We start from the raw sequence: 16,865 nt of genomic DNA, 5'->3' as shown, positions 1-16,865 counted from the left end.
TGAGATGTTGCTGCTGTCCCATTAGTAGATTTATGCCCCAGAGAGAGATACTATAATCTCAAGTTGGCTTTGGTTTTAAAAAAAATTCTAATCGTCAACTTTCTTTGAGAATACAACTCTTCAAGCAGAATTTCAATTTGATTGAGTTAAATGGAGGGTAATGCAGTTGGATTCTTTGAAGTTTGAAGAGGCTTACTATATTAGGTGACATTTGACTTTATTTCATCAGGATAAAATAATTAGGATATGTCTAACCCCCCGTCATTTGGGTAAGAAAATAACTGCTTTGTGTATACATTCATTTAACTTGTGGCAAATAAAAATGCAAATGAAGAAAATCTTGTTCCTTTTTTCTTTTGAGGAATGTGTATCTGAAAGTAGATTACTTTTAGGTGTTGATATACTGGCTGCTTCAATCATTTATATATCTTGTGTAAATGTGTTTTGTTAAAAGCTTACTCATCAAGTTTAAAATTTGTTTGCCGAATCATTTATATCACTTAGCTTCCTCCTCTAATTGCAGTTAAATATTTTAAAACTTAAGTTGGAATGTGATTTTTATTATAAGCCGTGTTATGTATTCAGAGAAACGGTACTTAGAAAATGGTCTTGTGCTTTTTCCCTGAGTTAATGTAACTTGTCTTTCTTGTGGAATTAATTTTTTTTAAAATGCTGTGAAATGCTCTTTGTTCTCTTCTGTATTTCCTTTGTGTATTTAAGATTTGTTGATTTTCATATTACCAAGAATCAGAACTGTGATTATTGTGTTGCAGGAGCTTACTGCAGTGCTCAGTGTGGCAAGAGTGGATGTTATCCCTCTGCTATGTCAGCGCTAAGAATTCTGAAGAACAAAAAATAACAGAAATGGTGTACGCTATCTTTCGGATATTGCTTTATCATGCAATAAAGTATGAGTGGGGCGGCTGGCGTGTCTGGGTTGATACACTTTCAATTACCCATTCAAAGGTGAGCTTTTTTGATTAAAATCTCAATAATAAGCTAATTGTGAGATTGCTTTCCAGTGTGATTATGCCATAGTTGGGACGTACATGTTGCCATTCAAAGTAATTTATTACCAGTGAATATAAAGTCAAATACTTAAACAATTGAGTTTCAACTTGAAACTTTAAGTGGACCAATTTCAGGGGAAATTGCATAATCAAAATTGCTAAATCCTTAAATATATTGTTCTAGTTAGTCTTATACAGAAGGTTGCTTTGTTGCTGGAGGTTTTCAAGGAAGGTTAGTAATGGTGAAAAAGATACCAGTTGTTTTTCATTTTTAAGCCACAAGGGGGCATACATGATCTTTGTTTGTTAGATTGCACAATGACAACGAAGGTAAGTGGGCAACGGTGTTATAGAATATATTGCAAGTCCAGTAAATTTTGACTGAGGGTTGTGTTTATAATTTCTCCAAAAAAAATGCAACTGTTATTTTGAATGTGTAAGTTTTCAATTATACACAGTTTTTGTGAATTGCATTTATGTCTGATTTTTGTAATCTGGGGAAAATGCTAATGGAAGCACAATTCTGTCACAGAATATGGAATATTAAAAACAAGTGATTTTTCCCTAAAGGTTTATGCTTAATGTTTTGATAATCAACTTCTTAAGATGAACAAATTAAAATTAAATCTGGTTCTGCACCCAAATCAGGAATAGTCGTTATAGTACAATGTTAGAATGTGTGTTGAAGAGTATGCCAGTGAGACAGTGCATTGCTGAATCATTGCACTGTTCCATGGTATCATAAGATGTGAATTTATACCTATGTCATCTTAAGTGAAGAATTGGCAAAATCATCATACAAAGGCGCCAATTGGAAATGAGGTGTTATCCTAGGGTGGTAGAGTTGACTCTTAGTGACTAAATTTACTAATTAGTGTGCATATATATTTTCAGTTGGATTCCTTTTAACTAGAAAATGTCTCGGGGGTTGGGGTTAATGCCCACAAATACACAGGGTATTTTTCAGGAAAGACCATGAGTGCAGAGTACTAAATGGTGATGTATGGCTGTTGATTTCAAATTGCTTGGAAAACATATACCATCATCAAAAATTGCCTTGCATTCAATATTAATGATGAAAAATCAAGCTTTTGTTATGACTTAATGTTTTCGATTAAACATCTATCGAAAGCCCTTTTTGACAAAAAAACAAGGAAGCCCATTTCTAACATTCCAGCCAGTTATTTCTAAGGGAACAAGGAGCAGTGGGATCTTGGGTATATGTTCAGATATTGTTAAAGGTGGCAGACAGGTTAAGAAAGTGGCTAATAAGGTCCAAGGGATCCCAAGCTTCATAAGTAAAGGTATAGAGTACAAAAGCAAGGATGTTATTGCAAACCTGTTTTTAAAAAAAACACTGGTTCAGCCTCAGCTTTTTTTGTTCTTTCATGGTATGTGGACTCTGATGGCTGGGTCAGCACTTGCTGCCCATCCCTAGTTATCTTTGGGAAGGTGGTAGCGAACCATGGTCTTGAACAGTGCAGGTACATCCACAGAGGTGTTCAAAATTTTGACTCAGCAGCAGCGAAGGAATGGCAATATAGTTGCAAGTCAGGAACATATACGGCTTGAGGGGTGAATTTAGTGATGTTCCCATGCGTTTTCTGCCCTTGTCCAGATGGTAGAGATTGTGGGTTAGGAAGGTGGTGTTGAAGGAGCCTTGGCGAGTTGCTGCACTGCATCTTCAAATGGTGCCATTGTGCACAGTAGTAGAAAGAGTGAATATTTAAAGTGGTGGATGGGGTCCCAGTCAAGCTTTGTACTGGATAGTGTTGAGCTTCTTGAGTTGTTGGAACTGCACTCATTGGCAAATGGAAAGTATTCCATCACTCTACTGACTTGTGCTTTGTGGATGATGGATAGGTGTTGGGGAGTCAGCAGGTCAGTTTGTCACTATTGAATTCTCAGCCTATGCTCTGCTCTTTTAGCCACAGTATTTAAATGTCTGGTTCGGTTCAGTTTCTGGCCAATGGTAACCCCCGGAACTTGACAGTAGGGGATTTAGCAATGGTAATGCTTCTGAATGTCCATGGGCAATGGTTAAATTTTTGTTTTTCAGAGTTGGTCATTGCCAGGTGATTGAGTGGTGCGATTGTTACTTGCCACTTATCAGCCTAAGCCTGAACATTGTCCAGCTCTTGCTTCATATGGACACTTACTGCTTTAGCAGCTGAGGAGAAGTGAATAGTACAGAATATCCCCACTTCCGACCTTATAATGGAGGGAAGGTAATTGATGAAGCTGCTGAAGATTGTTAAGGTATTGAGGTATTGTATCTAATTCTGGGCACCAGACTTTAGGGAAGGGATGAATGCTATAGAGAGGGTACAGAAAAGATTAATGAGGATTGTTCCATCGGTGAGGAACTTCAGTTATATGGATAGACTGGATAAGCTGGTGCTGTTCTCAGAGATAAGGATTTTGAGAGGAGATTTGATACATGTACTAAAAATCTTTGGACAGGATGGATCATTGATTAGTGGGTGGGTTGTGAATCAGAGGACACTGATTTAAGGTGAATGGCAAAGAAACCAAAGGCGACCTGAGAAAATCATTTTTATGCAGCCTTCAGTTAATAAGACATAACTGGCTACAGGATGAAGACAGGTAAAATCGCCGGCTCCAATGCACCCCTCCCTGATGAGCTTAATGCATTCTCTGCCCGTTTTGAGCAAGAGGTCAATGAGAGCATGCTGTCCATTCCGGAAGCATCAGACGACCCTGTATACGAACGAGGTCACCGTTGTCGACGTCAGAGCAGCTGTCTCAAAAGTCAACTCACGGAAAGCAGCTGGCCCAGATGGCATACCTGGGCTAGTACTCAGGTCCTGCGCGGACCAACTGGTGGGGGTAATCGCAGACATCTTCAACCTCTTCTAACACCAATCTGAGGTCCCTACCTGCTTCAAGACAACCATCATCCCGGTACTAAAGAAAAGCCAGGCAGCCTACCTTAATTACTATCGTCTGGCGGCACTGACACCCATCATTATGAAGTGCTTCGTAAGATTAGTCATGGCACAAATCAATTCCTGCCTCCCAGACTGCCTGGATCCACTACAGTTCACCTATCGTCGCAACAGGTCCACAGCAGACCCATCTCCCTGGCCCTACACTCAACCCGAGAACATCTAGATAACAAAGACACCCATGTCAGATTCCTATTCATAGACTACAGCTCAGCCTTTAACACCATTATTCCTACAAGACTCTTCATGGCCTGGGGCTCGGCTCCTCCATCTGCAACTGGATCCTAGTCTTCCTAACCCACCAATTGCAGTCAGTAAGGATAAGCAACAAGACCACCTCCACGATTATCCTCAACATCGGTGCTCCGCAAGACTGTGCTCTCAGCCCCTTACTATACTCCTCATACACCTATGACTGTGTGGCCAAATTACCCTCCAACTCGATTTTCAAATTTGCTGATGACACCTCCGTTGTGGGTTGGATCTCAAACAGTGACGAGACAGTACAGGAAAGAAATAGAGAATCTGATGAACTGGTGTTACAACAATAATCTCTCCTTCAATGTCAACAAAACAAAGGAGATAGTCATCGACTTCAGGAAGCATCGTGCCTCTGTCTACATCAATGGGGGTGAAGTAGAAATAGTCGAGAGCTTCAGGTTTTTAGGTGCCCAGATCACTAACAACCTGTCCTGGATCCTCCATGCAGATGTTATAATTAAGAAAGCCCATCAACGCCTCTGCTTTCTCAGGAGACTAAGGAAATTTGGCATGTCTACTGCAACTCCCACCAACTTTTACATATGCACCATAGAAAGCATTCTTTCAAGCTGTATCACAGCTTGGTAGGGCTCCTGCTCTGTCCAAAACCGCAAGAAACTACAAAGGGTCGTGAACGAAGCCCGGTTCATCACTCAAACCAAGTTCCCATCCATTGATACTGTCTAAACTTCCCGCTGCCTTGGAAAAGCAGCCAGCATAATCAAGGATCCCACGCACCTCAGACATTCTTTCTTCCACCGTCTTTCATCGTGAAAAGGATACAAAAGTCTGAGGACAAGTACCAATCGACTCAAGAACAGCTTCTTCCCTGTTGCCATCAGACTTTTGAATGGGCATACCTTGCGTTAAGTTGATCTTTCTCTTCATCTTGGCTCTGACTGTAACTCTACATTCTGCGCACTCTCCTCTCCCTCCCTATGTACAGTATGCTTTGTCTGTACAGTGCGCAAGAAACAGTACTTTTCACTATACTAATACATGTGACGATAATAAATCAAATCAAAAAAGATCTTGAATATCCTGCCTGAGAGTGTGTTGAAGGCCGGTTCATTCATGGCATTTAGACACAATGGGCTGGATGGCTTCCTATGATACTGTGAAATGTAATTAAGACAGCTTCCATAAGACCATCAGGCATAGGAGCAGAATTAGGCCACTTGGCCCATCAAGTCTGCTCCTCCATTCAATCATGGCTGATACTTTTCTCATCCCCATTCTCCTGACTTTTCCCCATAACCCTTGATCCCCTTATTAATCAAGAACCAATTAATCTCTGTCTTAAAGACACTCAATGACCTGGTCTCCACAGCCTTTTGCGGCAAAGAGTTCCACAGATTCACCAGTCTCTGGCTGAAGAAATTCCTCCTCATCTGTGTTTTAAAGGATCGTCCCTTCAGCCTGAGTTGTGCCTTCTGGTTCTAGTTTTTCCTGCTGGTGGAAATCACGTCCACTCTCTCCACGTCCACTCTCTCCACGTCCACCCTCTCCACATCCACTCTATCCAGGCCTTGCAGTATCCTCTAAGTTCCAATAAGACTCCTTCTAAACTCCGAGTACAGACCCAGAGTCCTCAACCGTTCCTCATACGACAAGCTCTTCATTCCAGGAATCATTCTTGTGAACCTTCTCTGGACCCTTTCCAAGTCGAACACATCCTTCCTTAGATTCGAGCCCAAAACTGCACACAATATTCCAAATGGGGTCTGACCAGAGCCTAATACAACCTCAGAAGTGCTTGTATTCTAGTCCTCTCAACATGAACGCTAACATCGCATTTGCCTTCCTAACTGCCAACTGAACCTGCACGTTAACCTTAAGAGAATCTTGAACAATGACTCCCAAGTCCCTTTGTGTTTCTGATTTCCTAAGCATTTTCCCATTTAGAAAATAGTCTATGCCTCCATTCCTCCTTCCAAAGTGCAGACTCTCTCACTGTTCCACATTATATTCCATCTGCCACCTCTTTACCCACTCTCCTAACCTGTCCAAATCCTTTTGCAGCCCCCCTGCTTCCTGAATACTACCTGAACCTCTACATAAGTTTGTATCATCTGCAAACTTAGCAACAGTGCCTTCAGTTCCTTCTTCCAAATTGTTAATGTATATTGTGAAAAATTGTGGTCTCAGCACCGACCCCTGAGGTACACCACTAGTCACCGGCTATCATCCTGAAAAATACCCCTTTATCTCCACTCTCTGCCTTCTGCCAGTCAGCCAATCCTCTATCCATGCCAAGATCTTACCATTAACACCATGGGCTCTTAACTTATTTACCAGTCTCTTATGTGGCAACTTGTCAAAGGCCTTCTGGAAATCTAAATAAATCACGTCCACTGAGTCTCCTTAATCTAACTTCCGTGTTACCCCCGCAAAGAACTCGAACAGATTTGTTGGACATGACCTCTTCTTGACAAAGCCGTGCTGACTTAGTCCTACTTTATCATGCACTTCCAAGTACTCTGCGATCTCATCTTTAATAACGGACTTTAAAATCTTGCCAATGACCGAAGTCAGGCTAATTGGCCTATAATTTCCCATCTGCTGCCTCCCTCCCTTCTTAAAGAGCGGTGTTACATTAGCTAGTTTCCAGTCCTCTGGTACCCTCCTTGCCTCCAGTGATTCCTGAAAGATCACCACCAATGCCTCCACAATTTCCTCAGCTACCTCTTTTAGAACGCTGGGGTGTATTCCATCCAGTCCAGATGACTTATCCACCTTCAGACCTTTCAGTTTCCCCAGTACCTTCTGCTCAGTGATGACCACTACACTCACCTGTGCCCCCTGACTCTCCTGGAGTTCTGGCATCCCACTGGTGTCTTCCACCATGAAGACTGATGCAAAGTAACTGTCAGTTCCTCTGCCATAGCTTTGTTTCCTATTTTTACTTCTCCAGCCTAATTTTCCAGTGGTCCAATGGCTATTTTTGCCTCTTACCTTTTATGTATTGAAAAAAACTCTTCCTATCTTCTTTTGGATTACTAGCTAGCTTACACTCATATTTCATCATCACCCACCTTATTGCTTTTCTATTTATCCGTTGCTCGCTTTTAAAGGCTTCCCAATCCTCTGGCTTCCCACTAATAACATGTCAAAAATTGATGACAGGAAGGCTATGGCAGGTGAGAACCTAGAAACTATCGTTATCACGAAAGAGGTAGTGTTGGGCAAGTCAATGGAGCTAAAGGTAGACAAGTCTCCTGGTCCTGATGGAATGCATCCCAGGGTACTAAAAGAGATGGCGGGAGAAATAGCAAATGCACCAGTGATAATTTACCAAAATTCACTGAACTCTGGGTGGTTCCCGCAGATTGGAAAACAGCAAATGTGACGCCAGTGTTTAAAAAAGGAGGTAGACAAAAGGCAGGTAACTATAGGCCGGTTAGCTTAACTTCTGCAGTAGGGAAAATGCTTAAATCTATCATCAAGAAATAGTGAGACATCTGGATATAAATTGTACCATTGGTAAGACGCAGCATGAGTTCATGAAGGGCAGGTCATGTTTGACTAATTTGGTGGAATTATTTGAGAACATTACATGTGCAGTGGACAATGGGGAACCTATGGATGTGGTGTATCTGGATTTCCAGAAGGCATTTGACAAGGTGCTGCACCAAAGACTGCTACATAAGATAAAGGTGCACGGTGTTACGGGTAATGTATTAGCATGGATAGAGGATTGGTTAACTAACAGAAAGCAAAGAGTAGGGGTAAATGGGTGTTTTTCTGGTTGGCGATCAGTGACTAGTGGTGTGCCTCAGGGATCTGTGTTGGGACCGCAATTGTTTATGATTCACATGGATGATTTTGGAGTTGGGGACCAAGTGTAGTGTGTCAAAATTCGCAGATGACACTAAGATGGGTGGAAGAGCAAAGTGTGCAGAGGATGCTGAAAGTGCAAAGGGATATAGATAATCTAAGTGAGTGGGCGAGGGTCTGGCAGATGGAGTATAATGTTGGTAAATGTGAGGTCGTCCATTTTGGTAGGAATAACAGCAAAATGGACTATTATTTAAATGGTAAAACATTGCAGCATGCTGCTGTGCAGAAGGACCTGGGTGTCCTTGTGCAGGAATCTCAAGGAGTTGGTTTGCAGGTGCAGCAGGTAATTAAGAAGGCAAATGGAATTTTTGTCCTTCATTGCTGGAGGGATGGAGTTTAAAAACAGCGAGGTTATGTTGCAGCTGTATAAGGTGCTGGTGAGGCCCACACCTGGAGTACTGTGTACAGTTTTGGTCTCCTTACTCGAGAAAGGATATACTGGCACTGGAGGGGGTGCAGAGGAGATTCACTGGGTTGATTCTGGAGTTGAGAGTTGGCTTATGAGGAGAGACTTGAGTAGACTGGGGCTATACTCATTGGAATTCCGAAGAATGAGGGGAGATCTTATAGAAACATATAAGATTATAAAGGGAATAGTTAAGATAGAAGCAGGGAAGTTGTTTCCACTGGCGGGTGAAACTAGAACTAGGGGGCATAGCCTCAAAATAAGGGGAAGCAGATTTAGGACTGAGTTGAGGAGGAACTTCTTCACACAAAGGGTTGTGAATCTGTGGAATTCCCTGCCCAGTGAAGCAGTTGAGGCTACCTCATTGAATGTTTTTAAGGCAAGGATAGATAAATGTTTGAACAGTAAAGGAATTAAGGGTTATGGTGAGCAGGTGGGTAAGTGGAGCTGAGTCCACAAAACGATCAGCCATGATCTTATTGAATGGCAGAGCAGGCTCGAGGGGCCAGATGGCCTACTCCTGCTCTAGTTCTTATGTTCTTATTCCTTGCCACTTTGTATGCTTTTTCTTTTGCTTTTCTGCTGACCTTGACTTCCCCCATCAGCCATGGATGCCATGGTTTCCTCCTCCTTGGGATGAATTTCTGTTGTGCCTCCTGAATAACACTCAAACTCCTGCCATTACTTTCCACTGTCTTTTCTGCTGGGCTCCCTTTCCAATCAGCTCTGGCCAGCTCCTCCCCCATGTCTTTGTAGTTACCTTTATTTAATTGTAATACCATTACATCTGATTCCAGCTTCTCCCCCTCAAACTGCATGCTTGAATAATAAATGGCAACAAGGACTGCTTGGGGCAAATGATGTGTTTCCATACTGTGCCTAATGTATATTTCCCTATATCAAGATGAATGGAGAACTGTTTTTGTTGAATAAAGTTATCTTTAGATAACTTTTGTTCTGATAGTGTATATCCACTTTGCTTTTCAGAGTGTATATCCACTTTGCTTTTCAAAGTCAGGGAGCATGTGGTGTTGTGGGACACATTGCAGTGTCTGCTGTACTCTGTGATTCTTGGCCTCATGATTATTTACCTAGATATTAAGCAGAAAAAGTGCATTTGGGATTGTCTGCTGACTTCGGGGTGGATGGTGAAGCTGAATTTGAAGCAGTGTCTAGTCGTTAACAAAAAACAAAGACGTTTAAAGCAACCTTTGATTTTTTTTCAGAATGTTACAATGGATGGCTGATTTGTCATATTACCTTTTTAGCCAGAACATTGGATTTAGGGAAGGAAATCCACTTAAAAATTGAAGATAGATATAATAAAAATGCACTGAAGATATTTTCACAAAAAGCCATGATTGATTTCCCTTTGCAAATATTGGTTTATAATTGTAAGAAGGCTTGGACCATGCATATGTTTCCATTTTTCCTATTGTCCTACAAATATTGTTGAAGAAAAATATTAAACCAATTGATCTACAAAATAAAAAATACATTTGCCAATTACTTTTTAAGATTTCATACATTTCCAGTACATTTGAGTGAAAAAATGAATAAATTGCGAAGTCACTGCTTCATAATTCACCTCAGTGTCAATGATCATTAGCCTGATGAGCACAAAAGTTCAAACCCAAAAAGGAAGCAAAAGTTCTAATTCTAGATCCTTTTATGATTTTTGATACTGAAAAATTAAAATGGATGACTAAGAACCATACTGCAGGAAAGAATCAAAGTTTTAAATGGTAAAACTGGTGTTTTGATTTGCTTAAGTCCAATATGAGAGGAGCATCATTGAGATATTTTGTAATTTCCCAATCCAACTGTCTTTTGTTTTGAGTTAGGTTGGATATTGGTGCTGACAGTTTTGTGTGCAAGCCCATTCCTGCTTGGAGCTAAATTACTTATTTCCAGTGCTTCATGTAGGACATTTCGAATAGACCATTAAATGAGACTTAAAGGCCATCAATCCAGGGTGGATTTGGCATACTGTATGCTAGTTTCTAATGCCGTATGCCATCCAACTTGTATTTAAATATTCCAGAAAAAAATGTTGTGTTCTACTTTCCTCACTTCAACAAAAGCCATTTCTGTGTATTTACACTATATACGTCAGGTTGGCATTAAGCTTTCACTCTGTAGATGTCCACTTGATGTAAATGAAAATGATTCTTGGATTGTCCAGGGAGAAGTGCAAGTTAGTGTCAGGCAGGGTTCTTTTGGTCTGGCCTTTTGAGATGACAAACTGAGTGACAATTAGAATTTGAAATATATGGACTGAGTTGCATTAAAAAATGCTCAAAAAGGAGGGAAGGAATGCTACTTTGAAGTTCTGAGGTTAGGGGCCATATGTTAAAATGGGACGATTCATTTTCATCTGCTTGAGCTAGGATTCAAATCTCTTTTTGTGTTGTCTGTGCAACAAGTATGTCAGAGTCCCAATCCATGTAACATTTGCCCAGCTTTGTTTGATCTCAATCCAGATAGTGTAAATCTGTCATAACACTGGCATGATTGGTTCATCTTGATCTCGTTTGCCAAATTCACCCTTGGGGCAATTTTCTTTCTAGTGCTTACTGGAGATGCCTATGTAATTATATTTTGCGTAACTAATTTTACTACTAATTTGTACCACATTATGGGCATGATTTTGCTAAAGACCTATATCTATTACGGATTGGAATGAAAATATTTATGTTTCACATGGGATCATAATAAAGCATTCCAAGGCAGTGCATTGTTTGTTGCCTGATGGTATGTGCTGTAGCTGTAAGGTGAATTCTATTTCTCAAAGCAGTAGTTACACAATGCTGACCTTTCAGAAATAATGGATAATCAAAGAACTTGTGTAAAGAGGAACTTCAAGATATTAATATTAGTGAAAAATGTACTAGAGAACTTCATGAAACTTGAAGTATATAAATTGCCTGGGCCTGATGATCTTCACCGCAGAGTACTGAAAGAGATGCTTAAGATATGGACCAAGGATCAGTGCTTGCGCCCCAGCTATTCACAGTCTATATTGTGAATAGGATGTGGGATATAAATGTAATATTTCCAAGTTTGCTGGTGACACAAAATTAGGTGGAGGTGTGAGTTGTGAGGAGGATGCAAAGTTTGCTATCAATCACTCAGAATGGAGTTAACTTGTTCGTTGAGTAAAGAGGTTATATTGAAGTTGCAGAAGACATTTGTTCAGCCTCAGTTGGAGTGTTGCTTTCAATTCTGGGTGTTTCACTTTAGGATGGGTGTGAAGGCCTTAGAGAGTACAGAAAAGATTAATGGGAATGGATCCAGGGATGAAGTTATGAAGGTAGGTTGGTGGGGTTGGGAGTATTTTTCTTGCAGAAAAGGCTGAGAGAAAATTTGATTAAGATATTCAAGATCATGAGGAATCTGGACAGAGTAGAAGGGGAGAAACATTTTTGATTTCGAGTAGTTATAATATATTTACAGTAATATCGACCTAAAGGTAATTTATACTGCACTTACATAACCTTGTGAATATTATTGATATTAGGTGGAATATTGGAAGTAATTCAACTTGTAATTTTACTTGAGTTATGTTCTTTACTTGAGTTATGTTTATTTGACTTGAAATTGTGGGGAAATTTGTTTTGTTAAAATTGCTTCATTTGCATTGTGGCGTAACTTTTTTCAAGCAAAAACAGAATGAACAGAAATAGATTATTTCAAACATTTAACTCAGTTTATCTTGGATGTTGTGTTGTATCTTTCCAATAGGTTATTTTCTTTATCCATGGAACCTGCATCAATTATTAAGTGCATATCTTCCTTTAAATCCCTCTATTTATCCTAAAAATTCTGTTTGATCACATTTTGTTTGAGAAGGTTAGATTTTTCTTTGTTTCATGGTAAATGGCTGGCAACCACTTGTACAACTTATTGTGACGCCAGAAGGTTACAATCATGCTATCACTCACTACCAATTTCCTCTTCTCCTTCCCCCAAATCTCTAATCAAAAAGACCAATTGCTGGCAGCAAGCTGAAGTCAAATAATTTGAAAGGTCTTGCAGAGTTACACATCAAGATCTGTGAATTTCCTATAAAAAGTCAAAGAAACTCAATTGCAATTTTATTGTACCGTTTGATAGATTTCCTGCCATCTTTGTAGCAGCTAAGCTGTTTGTCACTGTAATCCACTCCTCCCACAGCTACATCACACTCATTAATGCATGGTGGCTTTCCTGACACTTCTGCACTATTTCCCTTTTCTATACAATTTGTCGTAGTCAGCATTTAATGGTTTTGCAAAATTGTATTTCATTCTGTTGCTTTTCAAAGCATATCACTTAGATGACATATCCCTATTTAATATTTTATTACAATTGTACCCTAAGCATTGGGTTCATATTTAATGTCAGGCAGTTTTAAAACCTTTTTAAAAAATTAAAACAGTGCAAGCAGGAAGAACCCTGCATAAATATGAATGAATTTGAAAACATAGTATTTTAATATCAAATTTAAGTGTTGCACTACAGGATCACCAGAATGAAGGTGGGGCTTAAAGAGTTAAATTTTGAAGACTTGGAATATTAGAATGGCTTGTATTTGCTTGAATCTGAGATTGAGTATTTTTTAAAAATGAAACTACTTGATAAAGTAGATACAAATTAACTATTTCCTGTGGTGGTCGAGAAGCCAAAACAAGGAAGTATAGTCTTAAAATTAGAACTATGCCATTCAGGAATGAAATCAAAGTTCTTCATACAAATGTACATCAGCATTACTGTCAACGTGGGCAGGATATTGTTCAGGTCAAATATATTGCTTTGTATAGTTGCCAACCATTTAACAAAAGGCTGCATTTCCTCCCAATGCCATGCGTGCTCCAAGCATGTGCAGATCAAGCATGTTGCTCTGATGTCATTTGGAGTGCCTGAGTGGGCAGAAGCCAGGACTAAAGACAACGCTGTTGAAATCATCACAGCCGTGTGGCGGCATCCATTTGACAGGCACATGGAAAGAATTAATTTATACTCATCCAAAACAAATTTGGTGTTGTGATATAGCTGAATCCAACTTGGAGTTAGCCAGGGAAAGGAGAGTTATCATAGAATCCCTACAATGCAGAAGGAGGCCATTCAGTCTATCGAGATTGCACTGACCAGGTCCTATCCCCGTAACCCCACATGTTTACCCTGTTATTCCCCCTGACACTAAGGGCAATTTAGCATGGCCAATCAACCTAATCTGCACACCTTTGGACTGTGGGAGGAAACTGGAGCACCCGGAGAAAACCCAGGCAGACACAGGGAGAATGTGCAAACTCCACACAGACAGTAACCTGAGGCCGGAATTGAACTCTGGTCCCTGGTGCTGTGAGGCAGTAGTGCTTGTCGTCGTGCCGTCCCCTAAATTAAGGGGGCTAATTCTCGGCATGAGTGATAGGAAGGTAGAGGAGGGATCCTCATGGAGTGTTAACATGTTCAGGGAATGCATCAGCATTATCATCCAAAACCTAGGATATCCATAGGTATCATCCAAAACATAGCACCAGTTTCCTCATGTTCAGCAATGGTGCCACATATCACCTGACCACCATCTCTCAACTGCACAACTGTCCCAAAATCATCAGATTATTTTAATGATGTTGAATAATGAGCAGAAATTTCTTAACAATATATTGGTATCACCAAAGCCATTGTCTTCAGTCCCACGACAAACACTGTTCCCAATTTACTGACTGCAACCCTTTTCTTAAATTTGTTCATGGGTTGTGATCATCACTGGCTGGGCCAGCATTTATTGCCCAACCCTGAGGGCATTTAAGAATCGACCATTTTGTTGTGGATCTGGAGTCACATGTAGACCAGACCAGGCAAGGATAACAGATTGCCTTTCCCCAAAGAACATTAGAGAACCAGATGGGTTTTTATGATAATGCTTCCATGGTCGTCATTAGACAGCGATTATGATAATGCTTCCATGGTCATCATTAGACAGTGATTATGACAATGGTTCCATCGTTGTCGTTAATTCCAGATTTTTAGTAAATTCAAATTTTACCCCACAGGCCCCAGAGCATTACCCTAGGTCTTTAGATTACTAGTCCAGTGACAGTAACTCTATGCCACTTCCTGACAACTGTCAGAGGCTGAAACTTTGGTGTCACAATTAACCCTGAGATGAGTTTACCAACACATTCTTGAACCATTACTGAGAATGCCTAATTCCATGTCCATAGCTTTTCCTGACTCAGCCCAAATCTTAAGTTCATCTCTTCTGTACCCTTGTTCCTCTATCCAAAGTGCTCCTAAGCAGTCCTAGCCAGCCTTGGACACCATTAACCATAAACTTGAAGTCATCAAAAGCTCTGCTGCCATCTCCTAACTTTCACTAAGTTCAGTTCAACACCCTTGTGCTTTCTAACCTACGTTGATTCCTGATTAAGCAATGCCTTGATTTTAAAAAGGCTTATTGTGCTCCCTGTCTCTGTAATCTCCTCCAGCCCTGGAACCCACGAAGGTGTCTGTATAGCACGCAAGAAACAATACTTTTCACTGTATGATAATACAAGTGACAATAATAAATCAAATCAAATCAAAGATGCCTTCTATCCTCCAGTTCTGGCCTCTTGAGTATTCCCAAGCATTCCACCATTAGTGGCCTTGTCGTCAGCTATCTGGGCCCTACACTGGAATTTGCTCCCTAAATCTTTCTGCCTCTCCACCGAGCTTTCCTCCTTTAATATGCTCCTTTAAAACCTACCTCTTTCATCAAGTTTAGGTTATCTGACTTGTTATTTTCTTTAAGGGCTCTGTGTCATGTTTTGTTTCGTAATGCTTGTGTGAAGCACTTTGGGACATTTTATCACATTAAAAACATGATAGAAATACTATGAAGAGAACAGCCCTGTTTATGAACCTTAGGAAGGCAGTAAATATGACTGTATGTGGTTGGGGGACTGAGGTGGAAGGCTGTGTTGGGAATAGTGGTTGGGATACTGAGGTAGGAGGCTGTGTTGGGAATCGACAGGGAAACGGTGGGTCAGATTTTTCTATCAAAATAATGGTGAGGTTAATGGTGTTTTCCATTACTTACATGGAAATGGTATGCCATTAGAGGCCCTCTAATTGCAAAATCTGGCCCAGTTGTTTCATATTTGGTGATGAGGTCATGGCGCAGGAGAAGATGGGAGAAAATGTCAGAGACTTGGTGTTCTGCTTCCCCAACGTAAAGCCCTGCTCGTCAGTGCCTCCCTTCTTAGTAAATTTAATGACAATGCCAAGGTTGGATCTGAGAAAACTGAGTACTTCAAGTTTGGAGGGAATGTGAGCAGGAACAAAATTGAGCCAACAGATGTCATGCTGGCCATTTCAGATCAAAAGATAGAGGGGGTAGAAGGCCAGAGGTCTTTGGGCTGAGATGAAATGTGGTATCTGAAACGTGGAGAAAGAGCCAGTTGGTTTGGAAGGGGAGAGGTGGGGTTCCTTCTGGCCAAAAAAGTGGGCATAGAAGCAAATGTGATATATGAAGAGCTCAGAATCATGTAAAGTTTAATTCATTCAGGTGGTGGTGTAAGGAGACAAAGCTGAAGCCTTTACTAAGGACAGCTCATTTGCAATCAGAGGGGGCATAATGAAAACCCGACCAAGGGTGAGATTGGAAGGAGGGAATGCTGTCAAAGGAAAACGAACAAGCGTTGTTGAAGCTGATGGTCCTTGATGCCCTGTAAGGGGAAAAAATGAGGTGAAGGATGAAATGGAACTTAGAATGAATTCTGAAATAAAATAAATTGGTGCTGAAGAGAATGGTTAAAAGAGCACCTGGCAGTTTGTAGTGTTCAGTATGATTCTTGGGAAAACAATGAGGGCATGGATTCAAGGAACATTGAACATGGGAATATTAGTGATAAGGGGTGGAATTTAAGATGAAATCTGTGTGGAATAACTCAAAACCAAAAACAGTTGCAGAGGTAAGACATTTGGCTGAGTTTTGGTAGATACATGATCAAACACTAGATGGAAGACGAAGTAATGAAGGTTATAAGGTAAAAGACAAATGGCAATCCTGTCTGAGGGAAGAGCAGAAAGCCTTCAAGTTGGACATTCTTGGAAAGAGGAATGATAGTGAATGAAATACGTAAACAAAAGTGAATACTGAAAATCTAAAATTAAAACCAAAAATGATAGAAAACATCCAGCAAGTCATTGAACATCAGTCGAGAGAGAAACAGGGAAGGTTTCAGTTCAATGATCTTTCATTGGAACAGGATGATCTTATTTATTTTTGTGGCAGTGGTGGGGTGGGGAAGGAAAAAACAAAGGGGAAAAGTCTGTCACAGTAAGTAGAACAAAGATCAGCTTGACAGAGTACTGTTTCTATAAAGAGGCATAACCCAGGGAATTCTGTGC

At 40.5% G+C, this 16,865-nt stretch overlaps 1 protein-coding gene across 1 annotated transcript in view; it reads left to right on the top strand.

Annotated features, from left to right (window-relative positions):
* lrba (LPS-responsive vesicle trafficking, beach and anchor containing) overlaps window positions 1-16,865 on the top strand; it is a 901,160-nt gene that overhangs the window by 179,917 nt on the left and 704,378 nt on the right. Inside the window, exon 21 of the mRNA XM_078212471.1 lies at window positions 774-966. Within this exon, the coding sequence (XP_078068597.1) occupies window positions 774-966 (193 nt within the window). The remainder of the gene's footprint in view (window positions 1-773; window positions 967-16,865) is intronic.

This window comes from Mustelus asterias, chromosome 1, assembly GCF_964213995.1.
Source record: "Mustelus asterias chromosome 1, sMusAst1.hap1.1, whole genome shotgun sequence".
Taxonomy (NCBI): domain Eukaryota; kingdom Metazoa; phylum Chordata; class Chondrichthyes; order Carcharhiniformes; family Triakidae; genus Mustelus; species Mustelus asterias.
The sequence above is the reverse complement of the archived record's forward strand: the minus strand, read 5'-3'. Positions and strand labels throughout refer to the sequence as shown.